The 27,130-nt window shown below is 43.6% G+C and overlaps 1 protein-coding gene across 1 annotated transcript in view; it reads left to right on the plus strand.

The window, feature by feature from the left end:
• Positions 1-993: 993 nt before the first annotated feature.
• Positions 994-27,130, plus strand: part of WNT3 (Wnt family member 3) — a 47,053-nt gene continuing 20,916 nt past the window's right edge. Inside the window, exon 1 of the mRNA XM_010228257.2 lies at positions 994-1,150. Within this exon, the coding sequence (XP_010226559.1) occupies positions 1,071-1,150 (80 nt within the window). The 5' untranslated portion in view covers positions 994-1,070. The remainder of the gene's footprint in view (positions 1,151-27,130) is intronic.

Here is a 27,130-nt window from a genome sequence, read left to right on the forward strand (position 1 = left end):
AGCCCTGCTTCTCAAACATGATAGCTCCTGTAAATACTGCTGCCCTGTGCAATAACAAAGATAGTCAAGGCAAACCTTCATGGTTTTTTAGCAACATGCTACCTGCAGAGAGAATGGATACTGCTTGTAATGATCTTTTCTTATTGCATCTGGATTTTTTTAATTAATATTTTCATTTTTTTGCACCCAGCAATGCACTTTGCAAGACATTAATTAAAGGAACATCTTCACTTTTTTCTCCTTCACGCTAACCATGACATGGCATTTTTTCTCATTGCTTTCCCCCTTCATCCATCCCACCCACAAGCTTTCAAAACCCTGGGCAGTGCTGATTCCATTTCAAGTTTATAACCACTTTTGCCCATGGGGCTCATTTCGATGTATTGATAGACTTTCAGAGGGTTATTCTGGCTCTTTGAGGCTCCCTTCAGCTCTGCCTCCCTCCCACAAGGGTTAATATTCACCTCCCTCTCTATCTAAAGAATAAGTTGTCTATCTCACCCCCACCATGAGATTAAGCGCAGTCACCATTAACCTTCATCCTTACCTTGCAATGTCTTGGAGTGCCAAGGCAGAAGCAGAGTCTGTACATCCTGGGTTTCTAAGTGAACTTGGGAAAAAAAAAAAAAAGAAGAAAAATAAAAAGGAAAAACCCCACCAAAAAATCTCACTAGCCCAGTAAGGTCTCTTGCAAAGAGTGTTTGAGTGTGGAAGCGAGGGCTAGGAACAAAGTTGTGGGGTAGAGGGGGAGGAGAGCGTGATTGACAGCGCTGAGCTGAGACTCATCCCTTACCTTGGGCCATGCGGTCTGATTGGCTGCCTGCTGACATCCCCAAGCCCTGCACTTTTTAATAGACGCTTTTGGATGATCTACAGGGAAAAAGGCTTGGAGAGGTGTGTTTCTGACAAGCCAGAAAGTCATCTGCACTTCCAAGGGACTTTGTTTAACTCTTCTTTTTTTTTTTTTTTTTTTTTGGGGGGGGGGGAGGAAGGGGGGCGTTCTTCATTTTCACACTTGATGTTTTTCTGAAAACTTCACTGAGATTTTCCCCTTCCACCAGCCTGGACTAATGGATTACCACCTGCTTGGATTAATTCTATCTTTTCTCTTCAATGGCACAAAGGTCTTAGCCGGTTACCCAATTTGGTGGTAAGATTTCTTCCCCCCACCCCCCCCCCCCATCCCCTTCTCTCCTTCCTCCTATGATTGATTAATGGATTAATTAATTATTAGCAATGGGATTTGTGTATACGCATGTTCCTTTTCATCCTTAGCCCTGCTGAGCTCGCTACGATTGCATGTTTGATTCTGAGCATAATTTCTTCAGATTTTCCTGATAATTAATGAAAAGTTTGGGGTTATTTTTAAAGGACAGTGTTTAGGCTTCTCTTTACACAAATGGAGTCTTCTTCACCACTCTTAATTTCTCCATTTTTGTCACTGTAGGCATGGTCATTTGTTTTACATGTAAACGGATGCGTTTTGATTTTCTTGTGCAATAGAAATTTTGTCTGTCGCAAGGCTTTTTAGCCGTTATTTTCCTCTTTTTCTATCAAACTGTGATCAATTCTGTTTTAAAAAAAGAAATTCTATGTTCTTTTTGGCTGATGCAGTTTTTGGACTTCTTTCTCTTCTTTTGTTGTATTCTGTCATGTGAATTTAGTCCAGCAAATAAGCTGAGACCGCAAATGGCACCTGAGAAAATATTCATTAGTAAAATTCCTCAAAGATGGGTTTTGTTCTTTATAATTATGGAAATGTCACTTATTTTCTTGCAGCAACAATAAAAACAACAGAAAGAAAAAGCAGAACCAGTTGTATTTTATATCTAACGAATAAGTAGCTGAGTTGTTCCTCATGTTAAAAATAAATATATTATTAACAGAATGCAATAGGAAGAGCTTTGAAACAAAAAATTCAGAATAAAACATTTGAGGTCATTTAAACACAGCAGGCAGTGAGTTGCATAACAGAATATTTCAGTTAATTTTTCTGTGCATAATGTGGGATTTCTCATTGGAATAAATCTCGTTAAGTTTCTCTATGTTCCAGGTAGGGGCTTTAAGCCTAATGATCCGTAGGGCAAAGAGGGAGATGTTGGAATTTGTGCTATCGAGATTCTTGGATGATTTTCGCCTTTCCAGAAAAGTCTTTTTCTTTTTTTCTTTATTACTGAATTAGATCCTTTCAGTGCCAACATGGAGATGGCAAGAAGTAGGTGGGAGTGAACTTGGAAATGGACTGCCATGTCCAGGAATATTTAGAAATGAGCTTGAAAAGACAATTTTTTTTTTGATAATCTGCTTATTGCCGTGGACTTTAAGAAAGAATATGTGCAGCCGCAGTAGTGAAAGACGAAGAGCACAATGAGAAGTCCACGCTCAGGAATTGTTTAAAAGCTACGCAGGTTCATGAAATGGCTAAATCACAGCATGTTTTCTCAAAGAATTAAATGATTTCCTCACCCCAACCACGGCTGCTTAACTTCAGGGCCTGAGCCTGAGGCAGAGGAGGCTACGGAAATATAGATCACGTCGCTTTGATTCTTTATGCCCTTTTCCCATTCATCTGGGGAGCAGCGCGTCTAAGTGGGGGTGTGCAGGGGGTAGCAGCACGGGTCAAAATTGCCTCGCTGGATCTAAAGGGAACAACCTGCCGCTGGAAACTATATGGGGCAACGGGAGCTTGTGGTGACATCAACTCTCCGGGGGTCTCGCTGATTCCTGACCTGCCTCAGGCTCTGATATAAATCAGGATTTAATACCTGAATCAGGAGGGATTTGGCTTCCAGAGCAAGGAACCCAAATCTCCTTAAAGGAAGAGTCTGTTTTTCCTCCGCTCTCTCAAGAGAATATCTTCCCCTTAGCAAAATGCCTTTCCCTGTTTCCAGCAGAAGACACCACAGACAGGTGTCCTGGCCATGCCCTTCGCTTCCCCAAAATTGGTACCCATTTATTCCACAAGGAATGATGATATGGAAGAGATGCAAGACTCCTGGCCATGAGCTAAAATACCCGGGTCATGGCAGGCAGCGTATGGGAAGAGAGTGAGTCGAAGAAGCTATCCACAGAATTTCACTTCATAAACCTGCATCTTGCACCTTTTAGGAGAATCGGGCAGTCTACAAGATGCCAGAGAGACTCTGCTGCACTAACATGGTGGGATGAGATACCCCAGATAGGAACTGGGGCAAGGGGCAGGATAGCAAAAAGAGCAAAAGGTTTTAGAGGCTTCTCCAAGGCTGAGAGAAAGAAAGGGCTGAAATATCTGGAGCTCTCTGACTGCTCGGATAGACACAAAGCTTCCCACAGCTTGCAAAATTCAGCATCTCCTTCATTCCCACTGAAGGCTCTAAATATCTGCTCTGCTCTGGGAAGCTGAATTCTCTGTCTTTTCCAGTTTAATGAGCTGCATATCCTAAAAAAAAAAAAAAAAAAAAAAAGATCCTTTTTCATGTTGTGTTCCTGAGCACCAGTGCTCTTTAGGTTCAGAGCAGACTCTGGGGCAGCAGTCCCACTTGCAGGACTGAGCATGCCTGCATGATGCAGAAGGAAGGGAGCAGAGCTGGTGAAGGGTCTCCACCAGCCCCACTGCCTTCCCAGGCCAGGCTGGACAGGGAGATCATTGGCATTTCTTTATCTTCTGCTAAATATGAGACCTTTGGGAATACTGTTCATTTTGCAGGACCCCAGGAGCTCTGGCAGATAATCTCCAATGATCCTGGTTCAACCTCTCTGTGCATTGCTGTATTGAGAGTATTTCTGCAACTAAATCAAAACAGATTATTTCTGCTCCAGATTATAAGAGATTCAGCCCTGTTGATGGCTGGGGTCTAAACGGGAAAAAATGTTTCTGTAGTTTCTGTAGTGGAGTGGTAGCATCTGGGAATGCACAAAGAAAAGATGTGCAATGAAAACATGGTTCTGAACCGAGTAATGGAGCTCAGGGATGCCTGGAACAGTCCCTCTGCCCCACAGTGTAGTCAAACCATGCCAGCAAGCACATCACTGGCAGTGCGGTGGGAAGGATAAAAGCAGAAAAATGAAGCTGGTGAGGGTTTGTAATGAGTTTTCTTTTACTGAGTGGAAAAGGGATAGACTTGTTGTGCAAATATAGCTCTTAGGTGTCCAGGATAGCTGGTGGCAACAGGGCAGTGAGATGGTGGAGGAAGCTGGCTGTAATGCCAACAGGGACAAGACGAAGTGACAACTGTCAAGTTTGTTTAATTGCTATTAAACAGTCCTGTCCCCAGCGAAGCTGCATTTTCCTAGGTAATGCATGAGCGAGGTCCAGGGATAATGCAGACTGCACATGAACCTTCATTGAGAAGGGCCTTGTGTTTTGCAATAGAGACAAATCTTCACAAACCCTCCACCCTGTCATTGCAGTGAAAAGGGACAAATGCAGCACAGAAGCAAAAAGGTCATTGAACCACTGCCTATGAGACCACTGATACCACTGATGCTGACACCAAAAAAAAGCTTCCTTGGCTATGCTGTACAACACCTACCTTGTCTTGGTTGCTGCTGAGCTGCTATAAGGAAAGAGAGGCCCACAAGGAAGAGATGGAGACTCATGAGGAGGCCAGGGAGACCCAGATCTGCTGCTCTTCGTGATCTGTTAGGAATGGCATTGATGGAAACAAAGCAGGCAATGAGGCCATGGCTGGCATCTCAACCTTGCAGCTAGTGGCCTTGGGTCAGGCCAACAATCCTCCTAGGTGCCTGCAGAAGGGACAGCAGAGACCATAGTCACACCCATAGTCATTTTTTTAATGCCAGATCCGATTGCCCTCCTAACAATAGACGTAACAGCACATAGTTCCATCATGGGGGATGATATCGATCAAGGTATGTAAGCCTAAGCAAAGCTGAATACAGACAGGCTGACGGACAGGTCCTGAATCTTTTGGGTATGTTTTTTGTCCAGAGAGAATTTATATGGAGGAGGATATCCAACCCATGCAGAGAGCCGTGCTAGTTTGATCTGGCCCAAAAAAACAATAAACCTGCTCTCAGACTGGTAACGGATATGAAGGGGCTGAAGAAGACAACCAAAGAGACAGCTTCACTCATGTGCTGAGGCGAATTACCAAATGCTCTCCTCTCCCATGCACATCATTCACCTTTGAGCACATCACCAAGCTGGGAAAGGGACTCAGTCTTGGAGCCATCAGTGGACCCAGGGAGTCTGGATTAAAGAGTTAGACCTAATCCTCCTTCTCTCTTTCATGGCTCCTCAAGCCACAGTACCAACAGGTCACTGCACATAATTATGACTCTAGTATAGTGCATCTCCCCGTCCAGCCTTTCTTGGCCTCTACACAAATGATTTGGCAACTAGAAGGACTTTGTCCATTATATGTTATTAAATTTTATTTTTTATGCCTCAGAAATATTTTCAAGAGAGACTGGAGGCTTTGGCAGCTCACTGAGGATCGCAGTGGCCTTGGGCCTCTGGGAAGAGACAGATAGAAACTTGAAAACAAGTTTTCACTGGTCCCACAGTAGCTTCCTCATTTGGAAAAACCCATATATGAAAACCATTTGCATGTAGATGTGGTATGGGGTGGCATGTGGTTTGTGTTCTCCAGCTTTAAGTGTTTCACCTTGCTGAAATGAATGGCAGAGTTCATTCTGTTCACCATCCTTCTCCTTTTCTTCTTTCACTCTCTGAAGTCTCAAAATGCTTATATCTTGAAGCCCGTGCTCATTGTATGCATGTGGCCCTTAAAGGTTTATTTAAAAGAAAAATGTAAAATTGCAGTGCAGAATCAGACTATAGGACTGGATTTCCTGATGCAAATCCAGCTGCTAGAGAATTACAAAGAAGAAAAATAACCCCAGGTATAATTTCCCTATGCCTTAAAATGCAGCCAATTCTGGGGAAAAACGATTAATAAAATGATGAAGCGTGTAAGTGACAGCATTGACAGCACTTACCGTGCGAGCCTAGAGTGCTGCTCCAGCTCCCAGTCTTGCACATGAAGCCCAAGCGCTCTATTAGCAACCTGTGCCGACACATGAAGCTCTCAGCTGGTAGAGTTGATGCGTAAAACCATGTTGCCTTACACAGATACTGCTGGAGAGGCGCTAACATCTGCCAGGGGGAAGAGGCAAGCGGCTGGTGGGGTAATGCCACACATCAGATGTGTCTGGTTTGATGTGTCAAAACTTGTCTGCCAAGGCTGGAGGTGAAGCTGCCTGGGACCACAGTGAGGCCAAAGGTATCAAAGAAGAATGGTGAGATGATGTTCTGCTGCTCATGAAAACAGCTACAAAGAACTAAATTGCTGTAAGAGTTCCAGATGTTGTTTTTAAAGAACTTGTTTGGCAGTTTGAACAGCTAGACATCATCCATGGGACTCAGGCAACACTGCATAGCAAAAACTATCCAGGATCAATCTGAAATTCAGACTCATTTCTACCCTGTTGCACAGAGATAGAGGGGCAGTTCCAAACATCACCAGAGGGCAGCTTCTGAGGAGCATATAGCCTTGTGAACCCTGAAAGTGCTCCAAGCCATGGTGGTGTTATTATGCTAAGGTAGCCCGTCTAGCTAGTTCTTTTCCTCTCCAGTATGGCAGCATCCTGAGTTCAGTGTCAGCTTCAAAATGCTACTAGAACATAAAAATAGAACACAAAAGTAAAGATCTAAATAATCAGAAATCTGTGCATTTCCCTGACTACCCTGACAGAAAGTGTCATTCCCTTGAAAGCTAAACCACTCTTGTCTCCTGGAGTGCCTCAGCCCCAGGGGTCTGCTCCATTCTGCAGGGCCAGCTCGAGTCCGGAGCTAAATGAACATACAGAGAAATGCTGTGACTCACAGATAATGTGTCTCTGCCCTTAAGCAGAGTTCTCTGTTATTATTCTCATAAGTAGATTTAGAAGTAAATTTACATGGTCACAAGATTTTAAGAGGACGTTTAATTGCAAACCAAATGTCTTTTCATTGGAAATTGCTTCCAAAAAATGCTTCATTCAAAAGCAAAATTTAATAAAGTCAATAAAGGTAAGCACCCTCCTAACAGCCCTATAAAAGAGCCCTGAAAAAAAGGAGCACTTCTGTTCACCTGGTGCTTAACCCAGGGCTGACTGCAAGGTGCTACCTGCCATCAGCCTACAAATTCCCATGCCAGCTGTTTGGCTGAGTTGTTTTCATGGCTATATGTTAATGCTTACCTTTATATGGTCAAGTAGAGACTTTACATCTCACTGACATATGCAACAGAGCAACATCTGTGGTGAAGAGGACTGAGGATGGGCACCAAGGTGAATATGAACCACAGCTGTGCTCATCACAAACTAAATGAACTGCATTCTGGGTTACGTTTGGAGGAGGAGTGCGGCAGTAGTTTAAGAGAAGCTGTCATCTCTCTGCTTGGCTCTTGGAAGGCTGCACTTAAAACTGCATCCTGAGCTGGCCTATCAGTTCAAGAGGGATGTGGAGAAAGAGCCTGGGACAAGGCTTCTCCAAGGAGAAATGGAGGAAGACAAGCTCATTTAGCCTGGCCAGAGACTGAGAGGTATCTAACAGCAGTCTGTGTCTTCTTCAAGGACAATATGTGGGAGCCAATTTCTTCTGAGTGGTGCCAGGTGATACAGCAAAGGGCAACGGCCACAAGAAGGGGCTTGGAAGGTTCAGATTGTGCATGAAGAGAACATCCTTGTCCAAGAGGGTTGTGCAGCCCTGGACCAAGTGCCCACTGAGGTGGGGAGTGTCCATCCTTGGGGGTTTATCTTCAGCTGCACAAAGCCACAGCCATGATGGGCTGGTGCTGTGGAAGGTCCTGTGCCAAGCAGGGCTAGAGACATCCAGGGATCCTTTTCATGTGACTCTGTCAACCTAGAGCAATGCTACAAAAGATGCAAACTGCTCTACAGTTCTAGGATTACTTGGTCCCTAGTGCAAGTCTGTCAGAGAGTAGGACATTCATATAAACATGAACACAACTAAGCCAACTCCCATCTATGTGACAGGCCAATGCTTACAATGGCAACATGTGGCCCAAAGCACACGTACCAAGGAGAAACCTTATGGTTACTCCCATGGCTCCTGCTGTACACTACAGATCCTGTTCTGTGCCCAGATTTATATCATTGCCGCCAAAGCTAGGTCATGACAGAATGTTAGCTATTCTTTTCCCATTGCATTTATCTTACCTCTGTAGATCTCCAGCTGCTGCATGGCAGTTGCAATGTGTTACTGAATGTGTGAGCCACTGAGGGATTCATAAACTTCTTTAGCCTTTTCTTCTTCCCTGCAGGCACAATACTGCACTGGGCAATCTGAGCCCTCAGAGGACATAACTCTAAGACCACTCAGTCAGTCCTGACTTTCAGATTGCATTTTCACAGTTTAGTTGACATTTTGAGACTGCCTGATTTCCACCTATTGGGAAGGCCCTGAGAACACTGCTAACATATTCACCAGGGCTGGTAGTTAGGAAGTAGAAGATTATCTCCCATCTGAGACTGCTGCTAGGGTCTCAGTGATGCTCATCCATATCCTCCCACTGCCAAGTCAAACAACTTAACTTAAACTAGTGGCTAGATTTCATCCAAAAGGAGGGAGAATATCCAGCTTTTAAAGAACTTTTATGGAAAGCTACAGATAACACTTTAAACAGTGCTTAAGGTTAACTCATATAAATTGCAATCACTTAGGTTAGCAATGTTATTTGTTCAGATGCATCTTGCTGCTAACACCTGCTACCATTGCAGTTTGCATTTTCATGACTTGTTGGACCAAGTTAGAATCTATGATAATTTAACTCAATTGAGCCTCTTGAGATGTCTTTCCTAAGTCTGCATGAAGCATCCTTGGCAAGCTTAGTAGGAGTCTAGTAGTTTCTATTTGCTGTTTTCCTACCGATGTTCAACTGATTTTAAAATGCGTCAACGTAACAAATATACCACATTTTGAAGTATTAAAATGCACTGAATTCCACATTGAGAGTCCAGCCCATAACAGTTTAGACACACCCAAAGTCCATGATGAAAATCAAGGCTTTTGTTTATGCTGTCCATCCAATAAATACTTTTGTTTTGTTGTTATCAGTGTTCTGATCAGTGTTACAGCATCATGAAGCTCATACAAAGGGGTTTCAAAGATGGACATTGGGTGGATTTTATGTTTGTTCATATAGATGTGATCATGTCCCAGGAGATAGTCAGACTTGGAACATACAGCTCCAGTAAGCTGGCATTCTTTCTCTGTTTAAGCACACTCTTGCTCTCATTTTCCTAAGGGCAATGGCTCTTGTACATTGTAGTCGTAATCCTGCCCAGTTTGGCTTAGCTTTAAAGAGTGATAAGTTAGTTGTTAAAATACTTATCTATGACAAAACAATTGCAATGGGATTTCGCTCCCTGAAATGTAGGATCCTACGCTAAGCAAATCACCTCTCTGTTACTGATGGAAGAGGGTATCTCTTTGTAAAGCAGAGCTCCAGAAGGTCTGTTCTAGGTCTGATCTCCAAAAGGGCTGAAATCACCTTTCTGAGATACTGATTTCTCTCTGAAGACAGAGTCACTCAACCAACACAGACTAGACATTTGTCTTCAGCTGGGTGTTGCTAGTGTGAGACAAATACAGTGCTCACTGTCTCCTGCATGCGTTCATAATATTCTTCCTTGGTTCCTCAGTGGATCTATCAGTGATTTTTCAGAAAGACATGTCAGGAACTGGGTTTATAATTTACATATCCTACATCTAGAAGTTCCCATATTCCTTAAATTAGTCAAAGTTTAATTTGAGCCTTCTATTGGCACATGATAACTTTTTTTTTTTATCTGAGGCACATTTCATATCTACAAATCAAGTTGATTTAATATTATTCGATTTTGAAAGCTGACTATAGGGTTCCTAGATGTAATGAAGATCTTTGGATGCATGTGTATGAGGCTATATTATTTAATGTTGTTTCCTTGGAAGTTTTCAGGATAAAGACTAAATTATGTTGCCATATGGTAAAAAAAAAACAGGATTTATATGAATTGGAGAGATCTGAGAGCTCATTGAAGATGGATTTTTAAGGATATCCTTTAGCTTGCTAAATTGCATCTCAGTAACCACCATGAGCACAGGCTGAAACACTAGAGTCTGCTTAACTCTCAGTGCCTTTTTAAATCTATCCTTACTTTATGATGTATTCGTTGTGCATGAATTCACAGCTCTTTCTATAATAATATCTAAGTATAGCTTGAAAGTTCCCACCTCTTTCAAGCCAGGACCTTTTCTAGTCCCTGACTTTCTTGTTATTTCTCTCTGACTACAAATAGACAGGACACTGAAAAATTTCCAAACTAACTGAAGAACAAAAGATAGATGGAAACCACTGTGTACAGCAGTGGTCCTTTATAAATATCTCTTAACTCCCTTCTCTAACATGTCATCTTAGTTACAGGATGACAGTGTCCAGACTGTATAACCACCTTATTTAGTAAAGAGATAGGTTAGTTCTGATGCACATTCAGGCTAGACCAGGGAACATCTACCATCACCTAAGAAAGAAATAGTGAACTTTTCTTGGCTGAAAGAGTTTCACATACACCTCCTTGAGTAACTGAATACTTATCCCTTCATAGAAATGTTGATCATCAGGACTGTTAGTGTAGTTGCTTTTCCTTCTCTGAAAACAAGTGAAAACCTTTGATAAGCAAATTTTATAGGATGAAACTCCTTCAAATTTCTGTTTTCTGATTTGCTAATTTGTCTTTGTCACACCTCTCTGATCCTATCTGGTTTTAATTAACCTTAGAAATGTAATCAAGACTAACTGGCACTTTTCTCAGTATGGTCACCTTTCCTTTTCAAATGGGAAGCACTTCCCCTGAGCCATTCTCTGGCTCAGACATCAGAGGTCCTCTGCTGTCATTTCAACTAAAAGATCCTCCACATGTAGAACAGAAGGGGTTTGCATCAGCCAATAAATTTATGATTTTTTTTTATTTTGAGCCCACTTCTGCATTTTTTCAGCAGTTACTTTCCATTCATCGTGAATAATTCTGGCTAAAAACCTTGTAGCGGTCCTTGAAATCTGTCACACAGGGTTTTTCACAATTCTAGTGTAGTCCGAGCTGCTTAGACTCAACTCTTTAGTCCTTACCCCTCTCCCCTCATTGGAGACATCTATGGTGTAGATGGCTCTCTCTAGGCTACTTGCCTTATTGACTGTGACGCATTTGCACCATGTGTGTTCAGTCTACAGCCCTCATTTCGGCCAGTAGCACAAATATCCCATGCCTTAGCTCAGCAATCTTCTCATCATTGATCATTGTTTTCCACCTGATTTCTTAAACATGTTTCCCACGATTGCGATGTTCTCAATCTTTTGGTTGTTTCTTTAATTTTCTTTGTCCCACCATTTTTTTCATCTGTCTCATCGAATTCTAACTCTGATTGTTGCATTGTGTGTGTTCCAGACACATTATCTTTCATAACAGCCAAACCATATCTAATAAGTTTTAATCGAATGTATCTGATTTTGGTTTCTCGGGTCATTTATATAGTAACAGAGTTACAGGTACCATATGTCTTCACACTTCCATTCAATTAGATGAGTTTTCCTGAAATATAGGTCTGCTAAAATTAAGGGGTGATCATTGTTCACCTTTTGATTAACTTAATGAGAGCTTGCACAAAGGTATTGTAAGGAGAAATGGGAACTGCTGGACAGTACAAAGAGAAACCAGTGATGCTGCTATAATCTACATGCTAAATGGTCTAGTACTTGAAAAGTGGCCTTTTATACTCAGAGGACATGGTTAAACCCTCTCAGATATTCAAAAATGATGTTACTCCATTTAGCTCTGCTGTCTATATACACACTTTTGCTTTTGTGTAGTCCTCTTCAGGTAGCTCAGAGGAGTGTGCTTGCTTTCCATAACAGGGTGATGAATACAGCATCACTTGCAGTCTACAGGTCTCGAGTGTTCGGTACAACCCTGCCTGAGTGTCAAAGCTCCTGTCTGACTGCATTCAGCCCAGCAGCCTTGTCATCCAGGAAGCCAGAGTGTGAGACATGGTTTGATTCCAGCTAGTGACTCATGCCATAGATTAGGCTTTGGTGGAGAAAACACTCGAGTTCTATCTTGAGCCAAAAAGACCTTGTCTCTTAGATGTGCATTGTTTCTGCTGTATGGATAGAAACCATGCAGGAACCAGGGAAGCAGCTTTCTGATGGGGTTTTGAATACAGTGAATTCAAGACTCTCTGGTAATCCATAAGAAATGAAAAAGTACATGTAAAAAAGTCTCCTCTGAGTCCTGCAATGACTTTTCACTAGAAAATTTATCTGTAGAAAAAACAGTGCAGATGCTTCAGGACTGTGTTTCTAGCATTTGTACCTTCAACCGCATGTCCATGTTGTCATTAAGGAATTTTCAGCAGCCCAATTCTTCCTGGCATTACACATTATATCATCTAACAGAGAGCCTTCATCCCTCCACCCAGTTCCCCAGGATGCCAATAATGATTATAAAAAAAATCATGTTGGACTACTAAAAGAAGAAATATCTAAGCCAAATTTCTTGGCAATAAACAGACTTCCAAGAAGAAGTATTTAAGAAGAGATTTTTTTTCCTAATTCATTTTCCTCTATTCCCAGTTAAAATTGTAAAAGGAAATGGTATCTCTCATAGCTCCCCATCAGATTAACTGTTTATTAAAAAGTATTGGAAAAGGTCATTTTATGCATTGGAAAGAGGGCATCAGAGTTTTGCAGGGACACACATCATCCAACAGATTGGAAATGTCAGGAAAGGGTGAAAGTGGTGAGAAGGTAACATATTACTCAGGATGGTCCAGCATAAAGGTGACCACAGATAATAGGATTTCCAGATACTGACTGGATGGTAAAAAGATAATTAAATTATTGTTGATATCTGAAAAGTAAAAGTGCATAGAGAAAAGGTTCCCTTATCTGTGTAGCAATTATATATGGTAATTTTTCTTCATCCAGGAAATGGATTTTAGTATTATTGTGGACAGTTCTCTTCAGTTAGTTGTTCTTTGCCTAATAATCAGTCCATTGATTTATACAGCACTTACTTACAAGCACCTTGCTGCTTGCTCTCTTGCCCAGACTTTGTGAATATGTTGGCTGGCAAGTGGTAGAACAAATGTGCTAGGAGACATTGCTGGATTTGTTCACAGAAAAGAAAATGTCAGCACAGCATTGTGAGAGTCCAAGGCTTATTTGCATTCTGAGCTCTATTCACAGTTTGGTCACTGCCTTTTCCAAAAATCATATATAATATGGAAAAAGACAGGAGACAAGCAAACAGGATTAAAGTGTGTTAAATGATTGCACACAACAAGGGATAACTTAGCTTAGATTTGTAGCTTGGAGAAAGACAATTATGGGTGAATACAAATAGACCTTGTAGATCATGAATGTGCCTAGGAAAATAAGTTTATTTCCCAGGATATAAGAACTGAAATGAAATTATCAGCCTGAGGGTTTAAAGCAATGGAGGGAGAAGAATATAATTAGATCATGGACCTTGTTCTCAGGAAGTGTTGTATAAGAACTGGGGTAAGAAAAGGCTTAGAGAAAATTACTGATGATCCGTCTACCAATAGCCCTTGAGAATGAGCTTCAACTCAGGAAATCCCATAGCCCATCACTGCTGGAGCAAAGGCTTCATTTACTCTTGCTCTCTTTCTCGTGGTTTGCCTATGTACCTGAGTACAGCTGTTAAGGAGGAAAGATACAGGCTATATGGAGCTTTGGTGTAACTCTTAATGTCATCTAGTTCAATATTTTCTGCAATATTCCAGGGCATGTTGTATCTCACATCTTTCTAGAGTCCAGCACACCTCTCATCAAAGGCTACCATCTTCTCCATGGAAAAAGGAGTGATGAGGTAGAATTTTTCATCAGAAGAAACCACCAGGATTAATTCTAGGTATAGTTTTCAGAAGACTCAGGGGATCATTCCATGTTGTATCTGACAAAAGTCACTTTAAGATACAATTCCAAGGCCAAGGCAAGTCCTTCTTGAGTCAACCTCAGTCATTTTATAAGAGTAGAATCACTCCTTCATTTTACATCCCCGTCTCAGGGCATAGAATCATAGAATTGTTAAGGTTGGAAGGGACCTGTAGAGATCATCTAGTCCAACCCCCTGCACATGCAGGCTCACCTAGAGCACATGGCTCAGGATTGTGTCCAAGCGGGTTTCGAAGATCTCCAGAGAAGGAGACTCCACAACCTCTCTGGGCAGCCTATTCCAGTGCTCTGTCACCTTCACTGTTAAGAAATTTTTCCTTAAGTTCCTGTGGAACTTTTGGTGCTTCAGTTTGTGGCCATTACCTCTATTTGTGTCAGTGGCCACCAGTGAAAAGAGGCCGGCCGCATCCTCCTCACTCCCTCCCTCAAGGTATTTATAGACACTGATCAGTATGTCATGGTCAGCACGATGAAGGAATCTTCAATGAGAGGCAACCCAGATTGGACCTTAGACTGTGAGTCAGCTGGGTGGACACAGCAATCTCCATCTAGTGTGATGTTCCTATAGTATGGGAAAATTGAGCAAATGCTTTTTGATGCCGAATTTGGTGCTTCACAGAGGCTTTTTTTCCAGATGCTGGTGCTAGCCATTCACTGAGGTTACCCTCCACCAAGGCTCCCCCAGCATGGATGTATGCAGAGAGGTATTAGCAGACAGATCAGGGCTAACCAGCTCTTCTGCTGTCCCAGGTGGTAAGGTCTCTTTTCTTTGATTTCTGTAATGCCCCATTTTGGAGGGACTGTCCCATTTGCTTCCTCCTTTCAGTAGGAGATGTGTCCCCATCAATTCCAGCCTAGAAGGGAGAGGCAGCAAAAGAAGGCAAATCAGCCCCGCTGGTTCTCCGGTTGCTGGGAACACCTCACAGGCAAGACTGGCAGCCGGTGGGAGGGATGGGGAAGGCCTCATAGCACTGACAAATGCAGAGCCCAGAGTGAGTCGTGCATGGTGCATTTGCAAATCTACAGCCACCAGCCCTTCCAGGACCAACTGATTTGGAGCAAGGGAGTCTCCAAATAAATTTCAGCGTCTTGCTCTTTGAGGGGAAAGATTCTGCAGTGCTGAAAAATCTCACTCTGTTTATACTGCTCTCAGCTTGGAAGCCCAATTTACATATGCAAATCATATGCATTTATGTAAATTCCTGGATGAATAATATTATCACAGTCCCCGCAGAATAGATTCGCTCCCATGTCAAATCACTTGATTGTGTTTTCTAAACTGAGAGTGACATTGCTTTGACCAGGCATTGCTGTACATAACATTTATATCTGATACGTGGAACATAAAGGACCCCGGTTCCTGGGCACGCACCCTTGACAGCAACTTTATTCAGCTGGCGCTCATTTGGAGGGGAAGCAGACTCCAGCTCCCAGGCCCTGCCCCCTTCATCCTTCCAGCATTTGCTGGCAAGTAAGTCAGAGCCCAACCTTGTGTGATGCCAAGACAAAGGGGTGGAGGCAGATGCCAAATCACTTTCAAGCCCATGACAGAGCCCTGAGTCACCCAAACTGGAGCAGCTCTCCCAAAACGGGCTCATCTTACAAAAGTGCTGTTGCTGCAGCAACACTAATCCACACACCAGTAGGCAGCAAGATAATGTAAGGGATGCAACAGCAGATTCGTTTGCTTAACGCCATGCTGAGACAAATTACGGTAATCTACAGGGATCTACTGGCACTATTATGAAACCCTTTGTGGCAGGGACTCCGCAGGCAAAGGACCTCAGACATTAGAGGGAGCCACTGCCGGTGCAGGCGGAGGGCTTGGGTCTGACTCCACTGCCCTGCCCCTGTCTGGACCCTGAGCCAGGTGAGGCTTTGCTAAAGCCTCCTGTGCTGACCATGCTAGGAGAAGGACATCTCCACAAGGCCGCTTGAGACACTAATGTTTCAGCTGGACAAGGCATGTTGGAACTTGAGGAGCATCCAGGCCCTAATTCCAGCTTCCTCCCTGATTCATGTCCCCAGCTAGGAAGACATCCCTGCAGCTCCTCACTGGGCTGCCATCTCCTCCTGTCTCCACACTGGGCAATGTCTTGTTCCCACACTTCATCACATCTAGGGCAAGGCAGGCAATGCTCTCACCATATCCAAAGGCAGGTAAGTGGGGTTATATAAAAAGAAACATTTGCAAATAGGAATGCTGACTAATTACACCAGCTGAGAAAATATCTCAGGAAGTTACACAAGCTTTGGGAGCTGATCATGTCCCTTGCTGCCTGCCTGCTCACCCCATGGTCACACAGGCTATGAAAGCAGAGTGTCCCACCAGTGGGATCGGAAAAGGCATTTGCCAGGGCTCTGATTCATTCAGAAAGGGAGCAGCTCAGATATCTGAAGCAGGTGTGAGGAGGAAGCAATATTCACACAACTGTATGGACTGTTTTTTTTTCCCTCTTCTGTGGCCCTTTGAACCAGAAAAACAGTATCTAGCCATGTGTTAATGTGAAGTCACCAGCAGTGAGGGGTGTGGAGGTCCAGGTTATGCAGAAAGAGGCCTCAAGGGAAAAAGTAATGTGGAGGCTAGAAAAGAGGTTTGAGGAGCAGAGGACATTGGGCCAGGCTGTCCCTTCAAGGGCATGGGCAGGATAGCTTATGATGAAGAACCTCAAGGACCTCAGCAGAGAACAGAAACAGAGCTGAAGAGAGAGTGGGAGCTTTATAAGGAGCTGGAGAGGGCACTGCTCAGGACACACAGAGCAAGAGGACATCCTTGTTAATCATAGCATGACAGCCAGGAAGTAGGTAGCATTTTCTGTTGAAAGCATTGAAGTACTTGCTGTAGGGCTCAAAGTCTGAAGAGGAGGAGAAAGAATTGATGGGAGCAGAAAAAAAGAGGTGGAGATGATGTGAGGAGAGGAGGGATGGCCAAAGGAAACAGTAGAAGGCATGAAGCATGCAATGACTAAGAGATCAAAGGAAAGTAAAAAAGTCCAGGGGCAGGAGACTTACGAAGAAAGAAACCTGTGACTGAGCAAAAGGCAGCATGAACTGTGGGAGGAGAGGTCTTCCCAGCAAGAGGAGGATTTTAGGGTTGGATTGTCAGCTAGGTGATAACACCCAAATAGGAAACAAGAGGCTTTCTAGGAGAGCTGCTTAAAAAAGCACACAGGTAGAAAATCTAAGTCCAACTTTGGTTCAGTCTTATGATGGTTAAAGATACTTGTAGCTTTGGGAGTATTCCTTGAGAATTTCCATCTCAGCAGGGCTGGTGTCAGAGTGGGAGAAAGGTGAGACATGAGTATCTGCTCAGTAGAGACGGGAAGAAAGAATGTAAGAAGAAAAACCTGCCTTAGTAAACTTCTAGGTGAGGTTATGGTTTATGCTGACTGCGAATAAATGTAATATATGACAATTCCTGCTCCAAACTATCTAAGGATTTACCTACTCATCCAGGCAAATGAGTAGGAAGGACTGCAAGAATCATTGTCTTTGGGACATTCAAATGGCTTGGTAGATTCCTGTATCTTCCCACGCTCACAGTTGTGTGTCTATCTTCCGCTCACAAGTTGAATTCCAGAAATGCACCAATCATTTCTGTCCCCACAGTCCCACAACAATGTTTTTGGTTCCTTTGCAGTAAATCCATGGTGTATTGCTGCTGCACTGCATATTTGGTCATGGAATCAGAGTTGCAGAATGGTGAAGATTGGAAGAGACCACCTGACAACCAGCTGCTCCAAGCAGGGTCAGTTAGAGAAGGCTGCTCAGGGTTGTGTCCAGGCGGGTTTTGGATAAGTATTTCCAAGGACAGAAATTCTGGGCAACTCATTCCAATGTTGGGCTACCCTCACAGGAAAAGGTTTCTTCCTGTTTTAAAGTAGAATTTTCTGTAGTTCAATATGTGCCCATTGCTCCTTGTTCTTTCACTGCTGCTACTAAGAGTCTGGTTCCATCCTCTTTACTCCCCTGTCAGGTATTTATACACATTGATAAGATCCCCCAGGTCTTCTCTTCTGGAGGCTCACAGAATCACAAAATGGTTGCGCCTGGAAGGGACCTCTGGACATCATCTAGTCCAACCTCCCTGCTCAGGGAAGATCAGCTAGAGCAGTTTGCCCAGGATTGTGGCCAGATGGTTTTTGAATATTTTCAAAGATCTGGGCACCCATCTCAGTGCTCTTGTTCCAAGATAAACAAACCTAGGTCTCACAATCTCTCCTCTTTTGTCAGATGCCCCAAAGCCTTGATCATCATAATGGCCCCAAACCATCTTTGCTCATTCATCAGTTGCAAATATGTTCCACAGCTCCACTTGCAGGCCAGGGAGATAATTCCAAGACTCCCTATTTCTCCTACCTTCCATTACCTTCCATACCTTACATCTCTTACCTTACCATCCCTTCTGGGATTGCAGGACAAAGCTAAACCCTCAGCCACTGGACTCCTCTTATTCCATCCATTCCATATCTCAATCTCTGAATGTGCTGACATCTTAACAGAAAAGTCCCTTGTTGCCCAGAAGCTCAAATAATGCATCATTTACCTAAACAATTTGCCTGCACATTTGCACGTGCAAAGACAGTGGTACAGAGTCAAACTGCACATACAGCTCTTCAAAATGTATCCAACTCACCCCTAGGAGAGTCTGTTAACCAAGCATCCTTAGTCCTGTTATAATCTATGAGCAACTTTCTATGAGCAATGAATAGCCTAGTCCATGCCATTCAAGGTTTCTAACACAGCTTTTCTGTAGGAAGCAAGGTTCTGGCTTTCACAGAGCATTGCTATGGGTAGTGTGCACGTTGCTCCGATAGCTCGCTTGAGAAACATCTCTGTGGCTTTTCTAACAACAGGTTGACCTTTCCTCCTTACCTTTAAAAAGATAATGCAGCCTTCATGGTACACATCTGCAGCTTTATCCAGCTCTGTTGGGAATCAAATGTTGGTAAGAGCCATCTGAGCCAGATGGGTAGACACAGTTTGAAACCAACTGTCTAGACTGCATGTCTAGACTGCAGCTCACCTCATCCAGAGATAAACAGGTAAAACAGGTCAGCAGATCATGTTCTGGAAGTGCCTCTTTTTTTCCATTCATTAAAAAGGGATCCTGAGTGATTGGCTTAGGTGGAGATGTTCATGATGGGGAGCTGTCTGATCAACATGAACTGATCAGTGAGGCATCTCTGGTGGGTGATTAATTCCCCAGTCTTGGGTACTATTTGTGGAATGGGATGACTGAGCAGTTCTCCATTGATTGAAAGAAGAACCAGCACAACTACCTGCAATCGTTACAACTAACTTTAAGATATCAAAAATGTGGAGAGAAGCACAAACTTCATGGCCACGCTCTAAGTGGGTGAGCATACCACAGTCCTTTGCAGTGCTCATTGAATTATAGTATTATAGAAAAAATTATGTTGGAAGGACCATCTGTAGGTCTCACCTGAAGGCCCTACTCAAAGCATCTCTTGATCATCTTGATTACTTCCACAAGATTCACATCAATATCCATGTTTGCTTGTCCTATGGAAACCCCAAACTAGACATAGGGCTCCAGATGTGGTCTCAGAAGTGCTGAGTAGATCACATCCCTTCAACTCCCAGTTAATCTCTTGCTAATGCAGCCTCAAGATGCAGTTGGTCAACTTCCATTCGAGGACACATTTCTGACTCCTTTTCAACTTGTTCACCAGTATTCCCCAGTTCTTTTGCTGCTCTATGGCCTAAGAGTCCCCAGTCTACCCTATTGCATGGGTCCATACCACCCCAGGAGCAAGACTTTGTGTTTGTTTTTGCTGAACTTTGTCAGGTTACTGTCAATCCATTTCTCAGCCTGTTGAGAATATTCCTTCTGAATAGCAGCTTTGCCCTTCAGCCTATCAGCTGTCCCGCCACCAGGTGGTTTTATGTACAAACTTGCTAAGGGTGCATTCTGCTCCATCATTCAGGTTATTAATGAATATGTTAAACAATCCCACTTACAAGGAAGGGACTTCCAAGAAAAACCTCCTGTAACTGGTTGCAAGTTAGACTGTGAGCCACTGACCATCCCTCTTTGACCTCAGTGGTCCATCCACTCTGCAGTCCTTCTGTCTGGTCTATACTTCACCCAGTTTTGCAGTAGAGACACTATAGGAGACAATCTTAAAGGTCATAGGAGAGAATATCTCAAAGGAGATAATCATGCTGAAGGTGAGGCAAATAACATCCACTGTGCTCCCTCACCACAGAGCCAGTCATCTCATCATAAAAACCTTCCAGATCAGTGAGACATGTTTTACCCTTGGTAAATCCATTTTGGCATTCCTCTATCATCTCCTTGTCATTGGTGTGCCCAGACAACGCTTCCAAGAGGATTTGCTCCACAGCCTTCCCAAGGAGTGAGCTGAAACTGTGCCTTTCCACACTGTCCTTCTTGCCCTTCCTGAAAATAGATTGGACTTTTGCCTTTCTTCAGGCAAAAATAATGGACTTCACCCATTTACTTATTTGCCAGAATCTTTCAGAGACTAACAAGAGAGGCCCAGCATGTTCAAGATTCCCTGCCCTTGGGAATGTTGAGTGTTTGTAGGATGGTCCTGGCTCCCCATCGTGTTACAGGATCCCACAGAAAGGAAAGGTCAGGCTTATGTTCTTCTCCATATAGACTGCTTTCCAAGGAAGTCTGGGAAAATTCTGAAGAAAGTAAAATATCTTACACTGGATGCTCACTGGAGAAAAGCATGGAACATCAACAGAAGTCAGAGCCATTTCCCTCAGACCTATTTCTGGAGCAAGAAAAAATGAGTTTAGTGGCACTTTTAATGGAACAGAAATTTCTGTAGGCCTTGCGTCATGTTTGTTCAATAGCCTTGAGAAAACATGAGCAATTTCTGATTTTCCAGGTTCAGCAACTCATATGCCTAGACTCCATACCTAGGAAGCTATCTCCACTACGAAGAAGATAGTGGCGATTTACAGTATGTAAATCTTTATCCCTGGTTAGTATCCCATTGCAGCTGTGTGAAAACCAATACAGTCCATCCTGGCACTAATGTAATGAGATAGGGCAAAGTGCAGATAAAAAATTTTAGTTGCCGAGGCTGGTGCTATCAATGTGCCAGGTTTGTTCTAAGTTTGTATGTTCTCTGTCAACTCAGACATAATCCATAATCTGATAATCCATATTGCTTTAGAACACATATACAGACTATTATTCATGTTTAGGTCCACCATATGGACCTAAAGACCTTGCATCTTACTGAGGGCGATTCATGACAACCAGGAATATGACAGACCCAAAACACTTGAGGAGCATTTAGCATTGCGAATGTGGCCTTAGAGAACAGCAGCCAAAAATGCTGTTTCTTGGCAGTCGTACAAGCTTCTGTGGATGAGTGGAGAGAACTCTCAGAAAGGACTCTTGTTAACCAAGAAACATCTGTAATAGCACATATTCAAAATCATTAAAAGCATGGGAAGCATCCATGGAAGGACAGCTAGGCAGTCTTTGAAAACATTATGTCGAATTAAAAAAAAAAAAAAAAGACAAGGAAAGGCACCAAATTTATGTATTAAGATGTTTAATTTGGCCAGGGAGCAGTGCAGCCTTGGATGGGTGTCTGGAGAGGTTGGAGATCTTCACAAGCAGAAGTTAACGAAATTTGGCTCATCAAAGCCATGGCCAGCCTGGTCTAGTCTTGGAGATTGCCCTGCTCTAGTCAGGACAATCTGTCAGAGGTTGGACTGGAGCCTCCAGAGGTCTGTTCCAACCAGTGCTTCTGTGTTCTTCACACCAGGATTTTGTTCCCTGCTCTGGATTTTCTCTGTTAAAATTCTGATGTTTGCCTTCTGAGCACCAGAGGGACTCTATCCATGCAACCTGCAGATATCAGCATCCTCGCAGAGGCCTGTGTCTTTGCATAGTGTCCTATCCAGGCATCTCATTTCTCCTGCCATGTTTTTCCCTGTCTATTTTAGCTAAATTCAAATCATTATGCCCTAACTGAGAAGATTAGGGAAGTTTTCAAGTTGCACTATAAAATCAGCCAACATGATCCAAATGCTTCTTCTAGCTGTATAACATGGTAGTTCAGGATTTTCTAGATGTTTTAGTGTTCTTCACAAGTGCTCATCTTAGATCATCTACCAAGTACAGTTACAATGTCACTGACAATCTTTTTGATAAGTACCAGGATTCTACGCACAGGTACACCCTGACAATGGCTCGTTGTTATAGACAAGTTAGTATTGCTGGTGGCAGCCTGATTGCTTTTATAACCATTTCCTTCCAGACCTGGTATTTCCTGCTTTTCAGTTTGCCATTCTGTTCTAGATCCTCCTTTCATTGTACTGAAACACTCAGCAACACATTCTCTGTCCCAAAAAAGAGCTGGTAGGGAAGAAGATCACTCTTTGTGATTAAGAGTCATTTAACATCCAGCCAATACACTGGTCTACCTGATCTCTTTCCTCTGTGCTTGGTACAAGTATCTGAATTTTATTGTTTCTTTAAGAATCAGCTCTTTGAAACTCACCTTAGATTTCCGACAACATCTAGACCATGTGTGGTGCTTCTCAGTGCCAGGCCCTTGCAAGAAGCAACATGTTTTTGAAGACTTGCTAGTGTGGAGTGTTGCTGGCTACTTAGTAATTCTGCTACTTCATGACTAGAGAAAGAGCTTTCCTAAGTACAATGAGGAACAATCCTGAGGATCACGAGTGGATTTTCTTCCATTTAGAATTTTTCTAACTTCAAAAATGCAAAGGGAATTTAGCACAAGTTACAACTCTTCCTATCCAGGGCATAATTTTGGGCATGGTCCTTTCTTAACCATGGTCCTTTCTTAGCAAGCTCTTCTAACCCTGTCCAAGCCTGTTTTACTCTCTTTGCTGTCTCTGTTAGGGCAGAAGAGGACTTGTTATGGCAGAAATAGCAGCAAAGACACAGACCATCTGGGCTTTCCCTATCTATGAGCCCAGGAGACAAGAAAAAAAAATTCTCCACCCAAAGCCAGATGAGGCTGTGTAGTGTGACTCCTAAATATTATCCTTTTACCCCAAGAGTGAGGAATTAATTTCTATTGGCTCCGGCAGCTCTTCCAGAAAGGCACAGTTCAGATTTCTTGCAGAGGATCTGCAACAAGTGCTGGCCATTTGTCCCATTCTTTGAAACTTGTGCCTTTGCATTTTGCTGGTCTGAATTCCCATTCACCAGGCATTGTCCTGCCCTCTTTTGCTGGACAGAAAGTCTTAATCTTCCCCCTTTTCTCACTGTAACTAAATAATCTCTCAGAAGTCTTTCCAATAGGCTAATCAAACTGTCAACATAAGGCACTGCCTCAGCTCACCACTATTGCTCTTTTGTCCTCTTTCCATGTTTAACATCCTATTTAGAACAAGGAGGAGGCTTGAAATACTCCATTTTCTGGAGTAATGGCTGCAGCGTCCTGTGCCCTTTACTGGATAAGACAGCACACCCTTGGCCAGAATTTGGTGAAGGCAACAGAAGCACAAAGACATCCTTAACATGTCCAAAAGAGAAGATGTAGGCAACCTTCAGAGCCTGGGAGCCAAGTAATCCAATTTCACAAACATGACATTATATCCTTCCCCTTTCAATATCTTATTTAACTTTGTGGATGGTCCAAGGAGATGGTTGCTCTCCCAAGGAGACACCGTTGTACCTGGGTATACTCACACCCTATAGAGCTTCATTAAAGCACTGAGCTATCTATAGCACGGGCTAAGACTGCTGTTAAATAACACACATTTGTGATCAGGCTTCAAAATGCCTCAATAGTACATGTATATCATGATTTTCAGTGGATGGACTAAACTTAAGATTACTGCTGGTATACACAAACTGAGATACACAAAAGGGTGTCCTTTCCTCAAAGCTCTTCCAGCCTCAGCTGTATCAGCAGTGTCCCTTAGATACTGCCCATGGGCTTGGTCAGCACCAGGGAGTCACGAAGCCTTAGATCCCATTTCTTTCTTTGCTGGTGCTAGTGCTGGCCACTTCCTCTCTGATTTTGTCCTACTTACTTACATACTAGGAATGGAGGTATTGTCATGGCAAAGGAAGAGCAGAGTGCCACAGTTACATGAGCAGTCAGAAGTCAGTTGTGACCATCAGGCCACCGTTGAAGAACATCTTGCCAGTATTACTGTTGAGCATCCTCAGCTTTTTTATGGTTGAATATGACTTCTACCTAGAGTGAAGGCACTTGATGCAGCAAAGTCAGTCTAACCTTTTACCCCTCTCAGAACCTGTTCTCCCCACCATGCACTCCTCAGTTACTCACTTGTGTCAGGCCCAGTATTTCTTTAGATGGAGACTAGAGATTATTTAATTTGCTAAAGCATCAGAAAACTAACTCAGCTAAATCAAAACTAGAAGCAGTAGTGGGGGAAACATCAGAGTCTTGGGGCAGGAGCAGAAGGAGTAGGAAAGGTGCGTGAGACATCCTATTTTATTCTTATTGTTCAGATGCAGTCTGTACTATGAAAACTCTGCAAAATAGTGGCAGAGGTGATGCAAGATGTGGATAGTGTCTGGGAAATTCATATGCAGGAGTGCATCACATCCCATGCCCATAGGAAAAAAAATGTAGTAACAAAGATTGAATTAAACAATGAGATGGAGTTTAACTAACGTGGCAGAAATCTCACCACAAACCTTCACTGGGGTCAGCCCTTGGAGGTCACTATTCTCTGTGGATGATCTCCAACCTGTAAAGACCATATGCCTCTCTGGTCCTCAAAGGCAGATGTAACTGGAGAGGTACTTCCCTACTGCTCCATGGAGTCAGAGAAGTGAATCTGGAGCGTGATTCCTCTCCTCCTGCAGTAACTCTACACAGACTAGATCAGCTGTGCTCTGACAGTGCGTGTTTTTCTCCAGCAGCTACCCAGGAACTCTGAATACAGACACCTGGTGCTTAAAATAAAGGTGTGAACCTAGTCCTCACGATAGAGAGGTCAGGACATCACCACTGTTTGGTGTCAGGCCCAGGTTAGAAGGAAACAAAAAGAAATTAACATTTTCTGAAACTCTGACTTTGGCTAACACCACTCAACAAGTCCTGGCCTTTACAGCCATCTCATCCCTTAGATGAATCTTCACACAACTAATATAGCTCTGGTCTTAGTCTGGACCTGTTTATACTGCAAATATTTGCATTTGCCTGAAACCTTTCACATCAAAGAACTTCTGAAAACCAGCAGTGATCCCTGCAAGGCACTGGAGCCCCCCAGGGCCCACAGAACTGACAATTCCTTGCCAGACCAGACCGCATAGAGCACAAGTGGCAGCAGCGAAATTCAGCCGTGTTCAAGTTAACTGCAGAATCCCCCCTTCTCAGAGCTGAGTGTTAATTTTCTGGCTGAAGAAAAATGCTTCTCATAGAGGAGAGCTGCCATCTCCAGTCCATCAGAGGGCACAAGATGTGAACAGGTCTTTGCAAATAGAGCGGTATGTGAACAACCTGATGTTCTGTCAAAATACGGTCAACTAGTTGGCCTTGGCATCAAACACAGGGAGAAGGCAGTTGCCACTAAAATGCTGACTTAAGACAAGATTTCACCCTGATTATTTTGGGGTTATTTGTTCATTATCCTGTGCTTTTGTACAGCCATATAGGTTTTGCAGCCTTCAGCCCTCTCCCAGGAGCTGTGCTCTCCTGTTACTCTCCTCAGTTTCAGTTTACATCTCCATGCAGTCCTCATGCCCTCATGCAGCCTCTCAGAGCACATTCCTGCATCACTCCTGGAGATGACATCCCCACCATTGAGGGGCAAAATTCTTCCCCTTCTGCCTCAGTATTACAGCCTATTACACCACATGGCAGCAATGCTGGTGGGGACACTTATAGGTCTCTAGCTCAACCTCCTCCAGAGCTGGATCAACCCCAGCACAAGCCCAAGGCAGCCAGGGTTTCATCCAGCTGAGCTCTGACAGGCTCCAAAGATGGAGAACCATCCTCTCCCCACCTCCCTGGGCACCTGGCCCAGGGCAGCACCACCATCCTGGGTAAGGATTGAATCCTCCTGCTCAGTCTGAACCTGTTGTGCTCTGTTATATCGTCTGGCATCCTGAAAACAGATCTGCAACTGACTTGCAGCTGGCTGTAGGCTGCTGTTAGACACCCCTCCGCCTCCTCTCCTCCATACTAACCTAGCCCAGCTTCCTCCACTGCTCCTGGCAGACAACATCCCCTCAACCTCTGACGATGAAGCTTGCTTCTTCTGGACCCTCTCCATTTTCTACATAGGCACTTGTGGACCTCAAACTGCATGCAAAGGTCCAGGCCTCACTAGAACAGACCAGGGGGAACAATAACTTCCCCTTAGGTGATGGCCGCACACTGGCATAGCCCACTAAGACATTTGCCTTCTTGAGGCTGAGAGTAACAACTGGCTCGGATGCAAATCAGGCATGTTCAGCCATTTCCCATGTAGAAACTATGAGTGAACCTTGTGCCAGGAAACAAACAGCCCCCCCAAATCTTCCCATCAACTAAACAAGATTTTAAAAAATACTTCAGTGACTCAAGGCCAGGGGTCTGGATCCCTGTTATTCCTTGTTGGAGACACGCTGCAGATACTGCACTGAGCATTACTCAGCACAGCCAAGTATGGGTAGCACAGTCCTTCTGAGCAGAGACACATCAGTGGGAAAAGCTGATGGATTTGGATACTCATGGATCAAGAGTGGTTATGAGACCAGAAATATGAGTAAATGTGAGGTTATTAACTCTAGAAGAGCTGAATCATTTTCAGGATGGTGATGAAGACACCCTTTGCAGCTGGACAACTTCACCTTCTTTCCTGCATTTGATCTTCTTTTTCTTCACCCCAAAACTCACTAAGTTTGAGCAAGACCTCAGCCACTCTCTGTGTCTGCTCTGGTTGCCTACAGGCCGTTGCTCCTCCTAGATGTGCCAGAGTGGGGCTCTCTGGGATCCATGCACTGAGGAGCTTGGTAAATACATTTCTGCACCCACACCCTGCCCAAAAGTAGGCAACAGCACCTGGGACATCACCCTCAGGAGCAACGTGGGACACTGCTTACTGAGGGAGAGGTCCCAGATTTGCAGGTGATTTACCTGCAATTTATAAAGTGCCCATAAGTCAGTCTTTTCTGCCAAAGATGTCCCATGTGTGCAAAAGCCCTTCTTAGTGAC

Source organism: Tinamus guttatus, unplaced genomic scaffold, assembly GCF_059628265.1.
Source record: "Tinamus guttatus ecotype Peru unplaced genomic scaffold, ASM5962826v1 Tinamus_guttatus_pri_ptg000732l, whole genome shotgun sequence".
NCBI lineage: Eukaryota > Metazoa > Chordata > Aves > Tinamiformes > Tinamidae > Tinamus > Tinamus guttatus.